Source organism: Mchenga conophoros, linkage group LG15, assembly GCF_057382185.1.
Source record: "Mchenga conophoros isolate Kocher_MC1m ecotype Shallow Benthic linkage group LG15, M_conophoros_male_GT1.1, whole genome shotgun sequence".
Lineage (NCBI taxonomy): Eukaryota > Metazoa > Chordata > Actinopteri > Cichliformes > Cichlidae > Mchenga > Mchenga conophoros.
This window is the reverse complement of record NC_140540.1, coordinates 21,110,389-21,125,729: the sequence shown is the minus strand read 5'-3', so window position 1 is coordinate 21,125,729 and position 15,341 is coordinate 21,110,389. Positions and strand designations below refer to the sequence as shown.

Sequence of the window (15,341 nt, the reverse complement as noted above, 5' to 3'; positions counted from 1 at the left end):
TGGAAGGAAGTTGGTTTGGAAACATATTTGGCGATGCTTCATCTTCTGCTTTGCGTTTGTGTGGGAGCCCTGTCAAAAACCTGTCCATTATGCTAGCAGTGTCCAAGCATTCTTTTTTTATTCATATTGCACACCCCCTAGCTATGTCTTGATGCATGCTCAATCATCCAGGTAAGTAAATCTCCAAAAGTTCATTCTGTCCGTCTGGACCAAGTTTTTAGATGAATAGAATGAACTTTGGGAGACCCCCTAGCAATGGCTCTGTGTCCTAGCATCTGGTCTCCTCGGTTCCTGGTTATTTAGTCCTCCAGTGTAAATGAACATGTATAGCGTTTGTACCTGCACTGAAATGCAACTCATACAAGACCTTGATACTCTTTTGTAATAATAGTAAACTAACAAACTAACCATCAGATCTTGTTGACATTTTGATGAAACCTGTGGACAGAGAGAACCACAAAGGTTGGTATGCAAGCATTAGGTGACCTTAAGTCTCCAAATGCAACTGTGAAACAACACAAATTACTAATACTACACTCCACTACACAATTGCCAAGGTCCCCAGTACTATGGATAGAAGAGTGAAAGGTCTAATCAAGTACACATTTCTGGCATTGAGTAGTGATTGCTCCAAAGTGAAACAATGACTGTTTTGAATACATTTTTATTATTACTAAAATAATGCCAGGTGGTGTTATATGGTGTTACAGTAAAGAATAGACTATGCCATTCATACAAAATATTATTAACTTTGGACATCGAAAGTCAGTGAAATTCAGTTTTCATCCACCCGTCACTGGAATTGTACATAACTCAAAATCAGTCATCACGTTTTTTAATGACAGTTCCAGGACTGACTACAAACAGTGCTCACATTTAACAGAGCTACAGGACAGAGAGGAGTAGATATCTACATCTTACAGAAAGTAGTGGGTTAATTTTGATTGAACAAAGAAGCTCAACACAACAGTCAGCATTCTCTGTCAGATATGGACGGGGAAGATGGCAGAAGATTGCAGCAAAGGTTTTGGCAGAGGAGAATATTTACGCTGATGGACATCAAAGAAATGGCCCTCTAGTGTTAACAGAAAATGCAAATCAAAGTTGCTAAAACATTAAATATAGGAGGAGTTAACAGCTAATCAGGGAAGAAGAATCACAGTTTTACTGGAGCCATGCTGTTACAGAACACAGTATAGATGTTAAGACATCCTCAACAACCACATTACAGATGATAGCTTTTAGTTGGCTTTGGTTGCATCGATCCAGTCCACAAACTTAGAAACTCGAGCGTAGACACTGGGCATCCTGCCCAACGTACATCACTCAGCCCATGTTGTGACACCCTGAAGGACAAATCTGTTCTGCTCATAACAAACCAGAGGACCACCTCTGTCACCCTACAGGGAGGAAACACAAAATAGATATTAGATAGTGGATACTTTACTATTTTACTCACACAGATCTTTTTGATGGTGTTTAGGTTAACTGATGCTAAAAGCAAGCTAAGAAAGTGTCAGAGTCTGCGTGTGGAGAGAGGAGAGCGGACCCAAACGCAGACAAAATGAAGCGTGGAACATAACTAGATTTTAACGAAAAGGGAGCTGTTCATTGTGGCTGTTAGAAAGGTGCAAAAGAAACCTAAAGTGGAAAAACTAAACATGAAAATGAAATCCTGGTATGGATGGGTGGATACCTGGAAACAGGGCGTGAACACAACAGATGACCTGACAGCGGGGACACGAAAGAGTGAGGGAGCGAGAGTGATACGAAGACAGACAAAGTATGTGTCCAAATTCAGGGGCAGCATCCTTCGGAGTCCGCATTTGTAGGCCAATTATGTCACAGCGACGCAACAAAGGCTGTCAAAATTCGAAGCCTCCTCCAAATGGGGCCCTACCTTTTCTCCAGATGTGAAGGACGAGTTGGGTGTATCCTTCGTGGCTGACCATATCCCAGGATTCTTTGCAAGTCAAAGGTTGAAGGAAATTTTGTGTAAAAAATGGCGGACGGTCGAAGCAAAGTGGAAACAAACTTTTAAAAGTAAGTACCGAGTTTTTATCTCAATAAATATATTGAGCGGAACAAATGTTAGCATAGTGAAAAGTCTTAAAAAGTTAAATTTAGCTAACCTTCAGCTAAGTTACGTGACGTTAGTGATATCGCCACTTAACGTGGCTCGGGTCATATGTTCAGTTCAGTTCAGTTCATTTTTATTTCAAACATTTAAAACATGTGCTTTGGTTAGTTTCTGACGAAGCTGATTTTATAAGAATGTCATGTTTCTGTATCATCTCTCTCCTGTTACAGCCTCTTATCCAAACAATAGCCTGTTTAATATTCTGATATCTTCAACATCTTAAGTAAATTATACTGCACAGTTTTCTCTCCAATAAAAGAATATTTACTGCATCAGTTTGACTCCCATTTTATCTGAAAAGGATCTAATCTTTTCAGTTTATTTTTGGGATATTTTCCATAAATATAACTAAAGCTTTCAGCCAGAGGTCACTGTATATTAATATTTGTCTGTTAGACAGTCACAAGTTATAAATGAAATGAAATAAAATATATACCTTGAATTTTGACTGAAATGTAATATTTGAGACAACTGAGTTAAATTTCACCGAGGATTTTTTTTTTTCAAAAACTGGTGTATATATAGTAAAATCTATTTAAAATCTATAACAGAAAAAAAAATCTATTTTCTATTTTCTACTGGTGTATATATAGTAAAATCTATTTAAAATCTATAACAGAAAAAAAAATCTATTTTCTATTTTCTACTGGTGTATATATAGTAAAATCTATTTAAAATCTATAACAGAAAAAAAAATCTATTTTCTAGAAAACTATTAAAAATATCAGGTCACTAAACTGAGGCAATACTGTTATCAAAACAGAGTACACACTGAGGCAGACAACAGTGCACAAACAGTTTTATAGAACTTTGCCCAGTTTTTATATCTTTTACTTTGTCATACCTGGCAGCTTGCTTTTCCTCCCTCTGTATTTCCAGGACATATTTCGTGGTCTGCAACTATATCAGTGTCGCGATTACAGATCTTGTTGTCGATCACAGGGAAACCAGTTTCTTCCAGGACGCGTCCACCTCCAATACCTGTCGACACAGCCCTCTGCAATTATTCTCCTCATCATCTAGATAAAATGTATTGTGATATCTTTACTGTGGGAATTGTTTGCGTAATGAATAATGCTGTTATCAGCTCTTTGTGTTTTATATCTAATGCATGCTGGTATTTTTTGAGCCTCTCAAAAGTACATTTTGTCAGAAAAAAAGACCTGTTTAACAAAAAAATGTTCTGCAAATGATTAAACTGATTAAACTGTTGCAATGTTAAGTGAAAGATGGGCTAGAAGACCACCGCCAAGCAGGTGAATGAGAAGGCGACAACAGTTGGTGCATTTATTCGGAAATGGAAGAACCATAAAATAACTGCCTATCTCCCTCCGTCTGGATCTCCACACAAGATCTCACCTCATGGAGTTTCAAGGATAATGAGAACGGTGGGGAACCAGTCCAGTCCAAATAGCCTGGGGTTCAAATCATTTTTCCCTGACTGTATATCTAAAAAGTCTGATTTATTTCTTCTCACTCTGAAACTCTGAATTTTTACAAAGACGCACAAGAGCACACACAAATGTACCTTGAGTCCTACCCCATCCAGTAACATAACACATTGTTCCACCAGGAACTATATAGTCCTTTTTTGGCAGACAAGCCAGCTGCACTTGGTTGTTTATCACCGCAGGTCTGAAAACACACACACACACACACACAAAATCAATGGTGTGTGTGTAATCTGATTTCACCTAGGATAATTAGGCCCATACAGACGTTGCTAGTTTGAGCAGAGCAATATTCGATCCATCTGGTCCAGTCATGATTTTCTCAAGCATCCTCACTTGTCTCGATGGCACAGTGGCTCTAAGTGAGTGCATACCCAGCACTACCCTCAAGGCTGAAGGCTGACTGGAGCTGCAGTGTATAATATGTAGAAACAAAGGGAGTAATTAATCAATTTTTGAGTAATTGCAGAATTTGATTTTCAGGTGTTAACGATGACTTTATTCTAACCTCAAGCACAAAGCAGACGTTAAGACCCACTGAGGGTGGATCAGAGTTCCTCCACAGTTGATTCTTTCACTGGTAGAAAGAGAAACAGAGATTTATTTCAGAAGATGTGCAGCATATACAAAAGGGAAAATCGGCAAAAAGTGAATTGACAAATAAAGAAAAATCAGACAATTGACATGTAAATAGGTTTGAATGTAAAAGCTATAAACACTTAAATAAAATACTTAAATTAACTGTTTATCAGCAGTGACATGTTACAGTATTTTATTTCTCAATATCTGCACATTTTGTTGAGGAAATTGAAAGTCCTTTACAAATGAAAGTTGTCTTTGAACATATATACTCACTTGGTCTGGAGGGCAGTTTGCCAGGGCCACGAGTGAGGCTTTGACACACAGCCACTGACCACCATACTACGAAGGCAGCGTTTTGGTTTGATAGCAATTCAGTTCAACTGCAAAGTAGTCATTATTATTATCATGAATTCTCACAAAAAGAGTGAAGCACGAAAGTTAGTTTGGATTGGTGTTAATTAATAAAAGAGAAGATTTTACAGCCTTGTAAGCCACAAGAAAAATTGTTGGATTGACCAAATTAGATTCTCTTATTTTGAGACGTAACTCAATTTATTCATTTATCTATCATCTCTTTGTTTATTATTTATTTGATTCACAGAATCAAACTGGAAATAAGTTTTTTGCACGACCTGGATCTGAGGTGATTCTGAGGATCATCTAGAGCATGAATGGAGATTTTAAGGACATTATGAAGCTACCAGAAATGCAAATAAATTGACATACTATTGCCCAATAATAACAAAGATCTTAAATCAGTCTCAGAGAGGATGGTTAATTAGGGGTGTGTGTGTATGTGTTTATATATTTATATTATATAGGATCTCACTGGGATATTCTGTAATTGATACATAATTACGTTTGCATATCCACTGGTATGTAGCCCACATGTATTATCACAGCAGGCCTGCTGTACATCGAATGACCAGCAGATGACATTACTTCCAAATGAGCTGTTAAACAGGGCATCGTGTGATCTGCCTTTTGGGGAAGCAATTTGCCGGAAAGATTCAACACATTCATGGAGCTTCATCACGCCATCATTATTGAGGACCATATTTTGCACCTCCATTGCTGAGGGTGCTCTAAGGAGCTTTAGCTACGATATGGTTGGTGCTTGTCGTGGTGGAAGTCCCCGATTGGACATCGGAGGTGAATGGAGCCATAAAGCTGAGTCCTATCACGGTTGGTTAGTCTGTGGGCTGAGTGGAGCAGAGCTCTGGGGGGAGCTTAAGCAAAATCTTGGGTGTAAGTTTGGTTAAACAATGGGAAAAGACTTTCAGTCTGCCTCGTAGTGATCCTGGCAAACCGTCAAGCAAAGCAACTCAGGCAGGGAAAGTGGTGTTCTATTTATAAGTTGCAGGTAAGGTGCTACCTGACTTCAACTGAGGATATAATCGTTTCCTGGAAGGAATACTTCAAGTACCTTTGGAAGCCCACTGATAAGCTTTCTGTAGAGGATGCAGAGTCTGGAAACAACGGTGATGACTCGCTCATCACCTGGAGCAAGATAACTGGGATGATTAACCTGTTAAAACCCCATTCCACCGTTTGTCAGTCAAACTTTTAGGTCAAATTACCATAACTTTTAAACCATTGGCGCAATCAAAAAATTCTGTTCCTGAAAGCATTAACACAAATAACATAGAATAACACAGCAAATAACACAGAAAACAAAGTAAATAGCCAAAACAAAACAAAACAAAAAACAGTACAAAGAACCCAAATGGCTGATAAAATGTCTGCTTTCAGGAACTGAAACAAACCAACTACAGGGAGATCCCACTCCTGGGCCTCCCAGGCCAAATCTATGCCAGGGTAGTGGAAAGGGGAATTCATCCATTTGTCAAACATCAGATGCAGAAGGAACGATGCAATATTCGTCCTTTTATGGAACAGCTATTCATTCTCTCGAGAATATTTGATGGTGCGACTGGACTTCTTTTAAGTTTTTCTTGTAGATGTTTCACCTTTCATCTCAGTAACTTCTTTAGTTCTATCACCCCAACAGACCACTTCACTCTCAGACTGCTGGCGGTGGTTCCTAGGATATTTAAAAAGCAGAATGGGATCATGGAATCAGGGAATCATTAGTGGCTATTATTCTAACGTTGTCTTCTAGTATGTTTTTTTAGATTCTCTCTGAGGTCCCTGTTGCAAAAAAAGACCTGATACTTCAGAACATCCACCTACTAAACAGTTTTTTTAAAATGTAATATTAATTTCTGGTATAACAAGTTAAGATGTACATCTATCATTCTGTGGAAAATATCATCTGAATTTCAGGAGCGGGACCACACCTCGTTCACGCCCCTTACGACCTCAGACTATAAATGCCCCCTTCTCCAATACCCGCTGTTCTCATTTCCAATGGAGCACTGATGGTCTCTGATGTTATACTCCAATAACTGGAACCGTTCCCCTCATAGCAATCTTTCTCATCTGCGGGGGTCACTGGAGGATCCGCAGCAGGAGATAAGGAAAGAAAAAAAATTCCTGGATGCATTTTTGTGTGAAAAAGAAAGAGGAAACAAGCTGACTGATATTATACCTGGAGTAGGTGCTTCCCCACACAGTGGCACGTTGCAAAACTTCCAATCAGTGTCAGGGTCAGTTGTGTAGCATCAGGGGAACAACTTATTGTCAGGGTTACGACAGTAGTTAGCAGCCAGACCTCTGACAAAGATGAGCATGGAAAAACATAGCAATGAGGCAATGAAAACAAACTTAATGCAGGCATGTTAATGAAGTTTTAGTAATCTACAGTAACCTGATGGATTATTTAAATTGAAATTAAGTTGTACAAATTACTTCCCCAAAATGTTGACTACATGGTGAAAAGAGACTTTACAAATGTATATCAGGCTGATAGAGGACACCACTGCTGATGAAGTCACTCCTCATAACCTTAAAGGTACTGACTCAATTTTTACATCTTCTCTTGTATAAACTGGATAGACCCTGAAACAACAACTCATGGACTATTTTAGTTCTACCATTTAACAAGAGATAACTCTTAGCGATTCTTCACGTTTCTCATGTCAAACTCTTACAGGGATTTTGCTTTGACATTGCTTTCTAATGGCTTAAACACTATAGACAGAGTTCATTATGGGAAAAAAAGTTTCTAAATCTTGTGGTTTATTATCATATCTTTGTTTTTCTCCTGTGATTCCCATGTTGCAGCTGAAAACTATTAATCAAACCTACAAATTGAAAATACCCACTAATATTTTCTTCACAACATTAATATCACAGAGAGTGGACACTGATGTCTGGTTACAACTCTTACTTGTAAGGGCAGTTTTCTGGGATTTGGTGGTGTTTATGTGGCGTCTGAGATGACCATCTCTGGCACGTTTTGCTAGTCACAGTTACAGCAATTGTTCCCCGGTATGCTACACCTATATCAGTGATGCCTATATCACCTATATCCATCTCTGGGATGAAGGTGGGAGGCTCAGTAGCTGAGGACAAAAAACAAGTCAAACATATATTTATTATATTATGTAAAACATATAAGGATGTATATTTATGGACCATTAAACCCTATTACAAACATTTTGTTCAATTCAATTCAGTTTTATTTATACAGCGCCAAATCACAACAACAGTCGCCTCAAGGTGCTTCATATTGTAAGGTAGACACTACAATAACAAATACAGAGGAAAACCCAAATGACCCCCTATGAGCAAGGACTTTGGTGACAGTGGGAAGGAAAAACTCCCTTTTAACAGGAAGAAATCTCCGGCAGAACCAGGCTCAGGGACCGGTTGGGGTGAGAGAAATAAAATATATTGCTTATTGTTACACTTCCTTTTACTTATGCCTTTCAAAGGTAGCAGGTGCTGGAAGATGGTGATATTCATTTAACTTGGTTCTTGTATTTTGGCTACAAGCTGCAGATTTTACCCTTACCATTTTACCAGGTTTTACCATAAAAAGGAATTTATGGTAAATTCCTTTTTATGGTAGGAAATTTTTTTTATGGTGGATCCTTTTCATATATATATATATATATATATATATATATATATATATATATATATATATATATATATATATATTAGGGGTGCAACGATACACAAAATTCACAGTTCGGTTCAGTTCAATACTTTGGTGTCACGGTTCGATATTTTTTCGATACAAAAAAATGTTCATGCATTTTTAATTTGTCATTTATTAAAATTATAAATATATATTTTAACTCAAAAGTACAGTTTTTAAATTCAACCTTAACCCTTGTGCGTGTTTTTTATTTTGACAGCGAATGCGCACCTGCGGACCACTTATGTGCAGCCCTGGTTATTTAGCTCATCATATTGCAGCCACAGAAATTCTTTTGTCCATGAAACCATAAAGCTGCACTTTCTTTTTGCCTTATAGTCTGATTTGTCATAACTTCTCCGTTTTGTGGTAAGCTTTTCTTTGGCTGTCACTTCTTCACCCTGACCTGTCTTATTTGGCTCAGCAGAACTGAAATGCTTTTACACATGCACTCGCATAAGCTCAGCGATTCTCTGCGCGATCAACCTCTCACGTGTTTAAGCTTGCTGCGGGAGATTTCACTTGTCATGTTTGCATAGTAAGCTAACGATTAATAAGACGATGTCAGAGAAATTGGTGCACAAATTATCATCACTCACAGATCAGTGCTGTCGCTCTCTATACACAGTTCGCACGATTGCAAAGTGAAAGCAAAAAAACAAGCGCAAATTCAAACGCGACTTCAATATGTCACATATTGACAGTGGCTCACCGATGCCAATGACATAATTACCCAGCTACATTTCTGAAAGAATGCAAAAGCATTGACATATATTTTTCCTACAATAGCCCGACGGGCAGGGAAGAGATAGATTTTGGTAGCCCGACTGAAAAAATCGCTAGCTCCGGGTCGTCGGGCTAGCGATATTGCAAGCCCTGTATCTGATTGAGGAATCACTCATCTTTGGAAAAGAGAGTTTATTACAGAGAAACGGCTCTTTCCAAAATAAAAGCTATACTATCCGCTTCTTCTGGGCTATATTCTCAGCAGCATAAGGAGAATCATGTGCTAACAGCTGTCTAAATGACTCGGCTAAAGTTAGTAGCATGCTTGCTTTTTTTTGTCTGCTTCCACTTGTCTTTGCACTAGGATGATGTCGGCGTAAATGTGCAGTCATATTCGTTGTGTTCCCACTAGTGCTTTCAGGTTAATCTCGTTGAAATGACCTTAACGCCACAACACGGCAAATCTCCGTTAACGAGCTACCGCCGATTGCTCCGTGCATGGGGCTAGACGGCCAACACGTTAACGAGCTAACTGCGCTAACACACTAGTTCACACCAATGTAATTGAGCATTGCATGGCACATCCAACATACTGTTTTACTTTAGTCCATGACTCGCTTACCTTCAGGGTCATACGTCACATGAAAACCAAAATAATTCCAAACGCCAGATCTGAATGAGGTTCAATTTGCCTGTTGCAAGTAGAGCTTAACTTCTGTCTCGCTAGCTTGCCCTGCGCTCTTCCTTCTGACTATGCTGTCTGTGTTGAGCGCTCAGTGGATCTGCGCTGGACAGTGCAGCCTAGGCGGAGTAGTCGAACACAGATTCACTGAGCGCTCAACACAGACAGCATCGTCAGAAGGAAAATTGATAAAATAAATTACAAATGTTGTATTGTTCGATACATATGCGTACCGAACCGAAAGCACTGTATCGAACGGTTCAATATCGATACGAATATCGTTGCACCCCAAATATATATATATATATATATATATATATATATATATATATATATATATATATATATATATATATACATATATATGTGTGTGTGTGTGTGTGTGTGTGTGTGTAAAACATATAAGGATGTATATTTATGGACCATTAAACCCTATTTAAAGTTTAATACAGCACTACGGACAATACCTACAACCACGATTACCGACACTAACAAGCTGATCTACAATACGGCAGCAGTGATCAGTGAGATGCTTGGCTACAAGTTGAACAGCCACAAGGGGCAGTACCCTCCATGGAGAAGGAGGCTAGAGGGCAAGATCAAAGTAGCACGGAGGGAGGTTAGCCAACTAACGGAGTTGCAGAAAGGTGCGACAAATAAGGTGCATAAGAAATACAGCAAGCTGTCCATACAGGACTGGAAACTGCCAAGCAAAGACTCACAGCCTTGGCCAGCCGCTTGAGGAGGTACACCAGAGAGATAGAAGGCAGGAGAATAAACCAGCTGTTCTCCACAGAACCAGCAAAGGTGTACTCTCAGTGGCAAGGGAACAATAATAATAAGAGAACAGCACCACCAAGGCTGAAGACGGAGCAATACTGGAAGAGCATATGGGAGAAGGACGCAACCGATAACGGCAATGCTCAGTGGCTAGTGGATCTGAGGGCAGACCACAGCGACCTCCCTGAACAGGGTCCAGTAACCATCACAGACTGCATTTTTTATTTCTTTTTTTTTTCTGCTCATTCTGTTGGTTTTTGTTTTTTGCCCTTCTCCCCCGTCCCTCTTCTCAGCTGTTTCTCTTTCCCTCTTTCTTTCTCCCCTTCTTTCCCCCAGTCAAGTCTGTCCCGTATTCAGTAAGTGAAAATAAAATAAACAATAAAAGGTGAATCAAATGGACCATTACAGCAAGGCTGGGATGGTCAATTTGGTAAAGTAAATCCGTTGGGCATCTTTCTTTGCCTTTAGACAACAATTCTGATGGCAAAAGAGCCAAACAGGACAGGCAAAAAAACAAAAAACAAAAGAAAGAAAGAAGCTGACTGCACTCCACGAGCATCTGGCAGCACAAATGAACCAGCTGCTAGTTAACGAGAGACACCCGGAATGGCTAACCGAAGGTCGGACGGTCCTGATCCCCAAGGACCCCAAGAAGGGACCAGTCCCCTCCAACTACCGACCAATAACCTGCCTCAGTACTACATGGAAGCTCCTGTCAGGCATCATATCGGCTAAGATGAACAGGCACATGGGTCAATACATGAGCGGGACACAGAAAGGAATTGGCAAGAATACCAGAGGTGCAAAACACCAACTACTGGTAGACAGAACAGTCAGCCGAGACTGCAAGACCAGACTGACCAACCTGTGCACTGCCTGGATTGATTACAAGAAGGCCTATGACTCAATGCCCCACAGCTGGATACTGGAATGCCTAGAATTGTACAAGATCAATGGGACCCTAAGAGCCTTCATCAGGAACTCAATGGGGATGTGGCGTACAACATTAGAGGCCAACTCCAAGCCCATAGCACAAGTCACCATCAAGTGCGGGATCTACCAAGGAGATGCTCTGTCCCCACTGCTGTTCTGCATAGGCCTGAACCCCCTCAGTGAGATCATTAACAAGACTGGCTACGGATACTGACTACGGAACGGAGCAGTTGTCAGCCACCTCCTGTACATGGATGACATCAAGCTGTATGCCAAGAGTGAACGAGACATCGATTCACTGATCCACACTACCAGGCTATACAGCAATGACATTGGAATGTCGTTCGGACTGGAGAAGTGTAGTCTGATGGTAACAAAGAGAGGGAAGGTAGTCAGAACTGAGGGGATTGAACTACCAGAAGGCAACATTGCAGACATAGAGGACAGTTACAAGTACCTGGGGATCCTGCAGGCGAATGGGAACCATGAAGAGGCTGCTAGAAAAGCTGCAACCACCAAGTACCTGCAGAGGGTCAGGCAAGTCCTGAGGAGTCAGCTGAATGGTAAGAACAAGATCCAGGCCATCAACACGTATGCCCTGCCCGTGATCAGGTACCCTGCTGGGGTAATAGGCTGGCCAAAGGAGGAGATATAAGCCACTGATATAAAGACAAGAAAGCTCCTTACCATGCATGGAGGGTTTCACCCCAAGTCCAGCACCCTGAGGCTGTACGCTAAGCGGAAGGAAGGGGGCCGGGGACTGGTGAGTGTCAGCACCACAGTCCAGGATGAGACAATGAACATCCAAGAATACATTGGGAAGATGGCCCCAACTGACCGAGTGCTCAGTGAATACCTCAGGCAGCAGAAACCCAAGAAAGAGGAGGGAGACGAGGAGCCATCATGGAAGGACAGGCCCCTGCACGGTATGTACCACCGGCAGATAGAGGAGGTGGCTGATATCCAGAAATCCTACCAGTGGCTGGACAAAGCTGGACTGAAAGACAGCACAGAGGCACTAATCATGACAGCACAAGAACAAGCTCTGAGGACAAGATCCATAGAGGCTGGGGTCTATCACACCAGGCAAGACCCCAGGTGCAGGCTGTGTAAAGATGCCCCAGAGACAATCCAGCACATAACAGCAGGGTGCAAGATGCTAGCAGGCAAGGCATACATGGAACGCCATAACCAAGTGGCCGGCATAGTGTACAGGAACATCTGTGCCGAGTATAACCTGGAAGTCCCGAGGTCAAAATGGGAGATGCCCCCAAGGGTGGTGGAGAATGACCGAGCTAAGATCCTGTGGGACTTCCAGATACAGACGGACAAAATGGTGGTGGCTAACCAACCGGACATAGTGGTGGTAGACAAACAGAAGAAGACGGCCGTAGTGATCGATGTAGCGGTTCCGAATGACAGCAATATCAGGAAGAAGGAACATGAGAAGCTGGAGAAATACCAAGGGCTCAGAGAAGAGCTCGAGAGGATGTGGAGGGTGAAGGTAACGGTGGTGCCCGTGGTAATCGGAGCACTAGGTGCGGTGAATCCCAAGCTAGGCGAGTGGCTCCAGCAGATCCCGGGAATAACATCGGAGATCTCTGTCCAGAAAAGTGCAGTCCTGGGAACAGCTAAGATACTGCGCAGGACCCTCAAGCTCCCAGGCCTCTGGTAGAGGACCCGAGCTTGAAGGATAAACCGTCCACAGGGGCGTGCTGGGTGTTTTTTATATATATAAACTATATTCAGTTTCATTTAACTGACCTTTAATATGGTAAATGGCCTGTATTTGTATAGCGCTTTACTAGTCCCTAAGGACCCCAAAGCGTCAATTCCACAGATTGTGATGCAGGGCCAGCATTTATTGATCCTCTAGAGGTAAAGGGAAGTCCCCTAAAACTGCAACTGTTAAATAGTTGAAATTTGGATTCTCAACATAAGAAACTTAACCAAAGTGTTAGCAGAGATATGAAAATGCGCAGGAAAATCTGACGTGCATGGCAAACTTCACAGACGATACTTCGGGAGGAATAAACACACATCAGCCTTAGGCCAATTTGGATGAACGCTCACGCCCCCTAGAGAGCGCCAACTTTATTAACAGCCACACACATGTAAAACACACATCAAACATAAATAAACCCTTTGGCTGTCTCCATAATTGAGAGCACTTTCTCTCTTCATGTCAACACAAAGATTTATGGGTTAAAAAAAAAAAGCAAACGGATATATACTGTAGGCCTGTTCGACTTTTCATTAAGACAAAAAGCTAATAAGATGAGCAAATCACATGGCAGCAACTCAGCTCATTTAGGCATGTACACATGGACTAGACAACCTTGTAATGCTCATACCAAGCATCAGAATGAAGAACAAAGTGACTCACTGCAGCGCGGTTTGGAGCAGTACTCCCATCGTTTGGATGGGCTGGTGGTGTAGCACCATGGTCGGGGTTCTCTATCTGAGTTTCTGCAGGAGTTCTCCTCAAGATAATTAAAACTGTAAATAACCATATACAGAAGTTTAATAGAGTAAACTGTTGCCCCCCCAGTGGTAAAAATACAGACGTGCCTGTTACAGGGCTAGTTCATGGTTGACCAGCCTATAACAAGAAAACATGTACACAAGTAAGGGAAAAACAGTTTGAGGTTTTTATGTTCTGCTGTTTACAGTTCAACACGTACCCACATCCTTCCTCCCTGATAATTTCTAAGAGTCTAACCAAGAATATCACAAGAAGTATTTACACTTTAGCTTAACTTCTGGAAAATGTCTTGAAGATCCAGAACAGGCTCAATATATCTCACAAAGATTTTGCACTTACCTGCTGGGATGGTAGCTATGGCTGTGAGGTTCCTTGGAGTCCATACATACAGTCCTCTATGAAAAGACACTGATGTCTCTGATATCTCATGACATACAAAATATCTAATGTTGTTCCAGAACCAAAACATTTTCAGAATACTGTATAGTGTCTACATTTTACTGATTAGCCACTTTAAATGTTTTAGACAGTAAATGAGGATGGTGGAAAGTGAAAGAGTTGCCAGAGGATAATTAGACATGAATTTAGGACTAAATAAAAATGAAATAAAACAAAATTAAGTAAAGGATAAAGGATTTATGAATGCTACCAGTGCAGCTGGATATGTCACAGTACTCCCAGCGGGTGTTGGGGTCAGTGGTGTAACACCAGGGTCCATCACTTAACTCATCAGGGTTTCTGCAGAAGTTGGACTCCAGACTTGGACTTGGTTGTTGTCTGGTGCAAAGCTGCAGCAGAAAAATTCAGAAAAAATTAAAAAAGATTATAAAAATATGAAGGAATGATATAAAATCAAACAAAAGCCTGTGATTACATACAGTACATCATGTGGGTAGTCTGAATCCCATCTCTGACAGACCTTTCCTGATCTTGTAATGGACTTTGTTCCTCTGTAATCTATTCCTTTCCCATTTACACACTCCAGAAGATAATCTAATAAATATGGAGTATTTTTTTCATCATTTTGTAAATTGTTTTTTGAATCGGCATGCTCCATCTGCCTGTCACACTGTACAACTATTGCAGGATGTACTGTGCATTAGATGGAGGACATTTATAGGGACATATCCAAAGGCAGGAATGATTTCCTGTGTCGTTCAGTAATATTTGGGTAATCTCAGTCTCTCACTGAGCGTTCGCCTGTGACTACCATGCATGTCATGGGTGGGAGTTATTGTACAGCTCTTGGACAACATTCGCCCTTTTGACATTACCTTAAGAGAGTCCAGCTCCATCCCTACAACATTACTGGCCTTGCAGATCAGTTTATTGAATCTGTTGAGACCTTGAACCTGTTGCCCCAGCATGCAACAGTATAGAGGAAAAAGCAATCAAATCCTGATTAAACAGTGCATATTAGGTTAAACCACCGTATTAATTTTAGATTTATTAAATGTGTAAATCTATAGGATTACCACACTTCTTTATATTTCTGCCTCATAGCATTTCAGCAA

General features: G+C 40.8%; 1 protein-coding gene across 1 annotated transcript; it reads right to left on the bottom strand.

Annotated features, from left to right (window-relative positions):
- Nucleotides 1-693: 693 nt before the first annotated feature.
- On the bottom strand, nucleotides 694-14,210 carry LOC146558244 (plasminogen-like). The gene is given in 11 exon segments (XM_085247757.1): nucleotides 694-1,400; nucleotides 2,985-3,121; nucleotides 3,669-3,775; nucleotides 3,860-4,000; nucleotides 4,100-4,168; nucleotides 4,447-4,546; nucleotides 6,526-6,639; nucleotides 6,728-6,849; nucleotides 7,466-7,640; nucleotides 13,729-13,841; nucleotides 14,167-14,210. Coding segments are annotated over 11 exon segments (1,281 nt in total). The 3' UTR covers nucleotides 694-1,241.
- Between the last annotated feature and the right edge of the window lie 1,131 nt (nucleotides 14,211-15,341).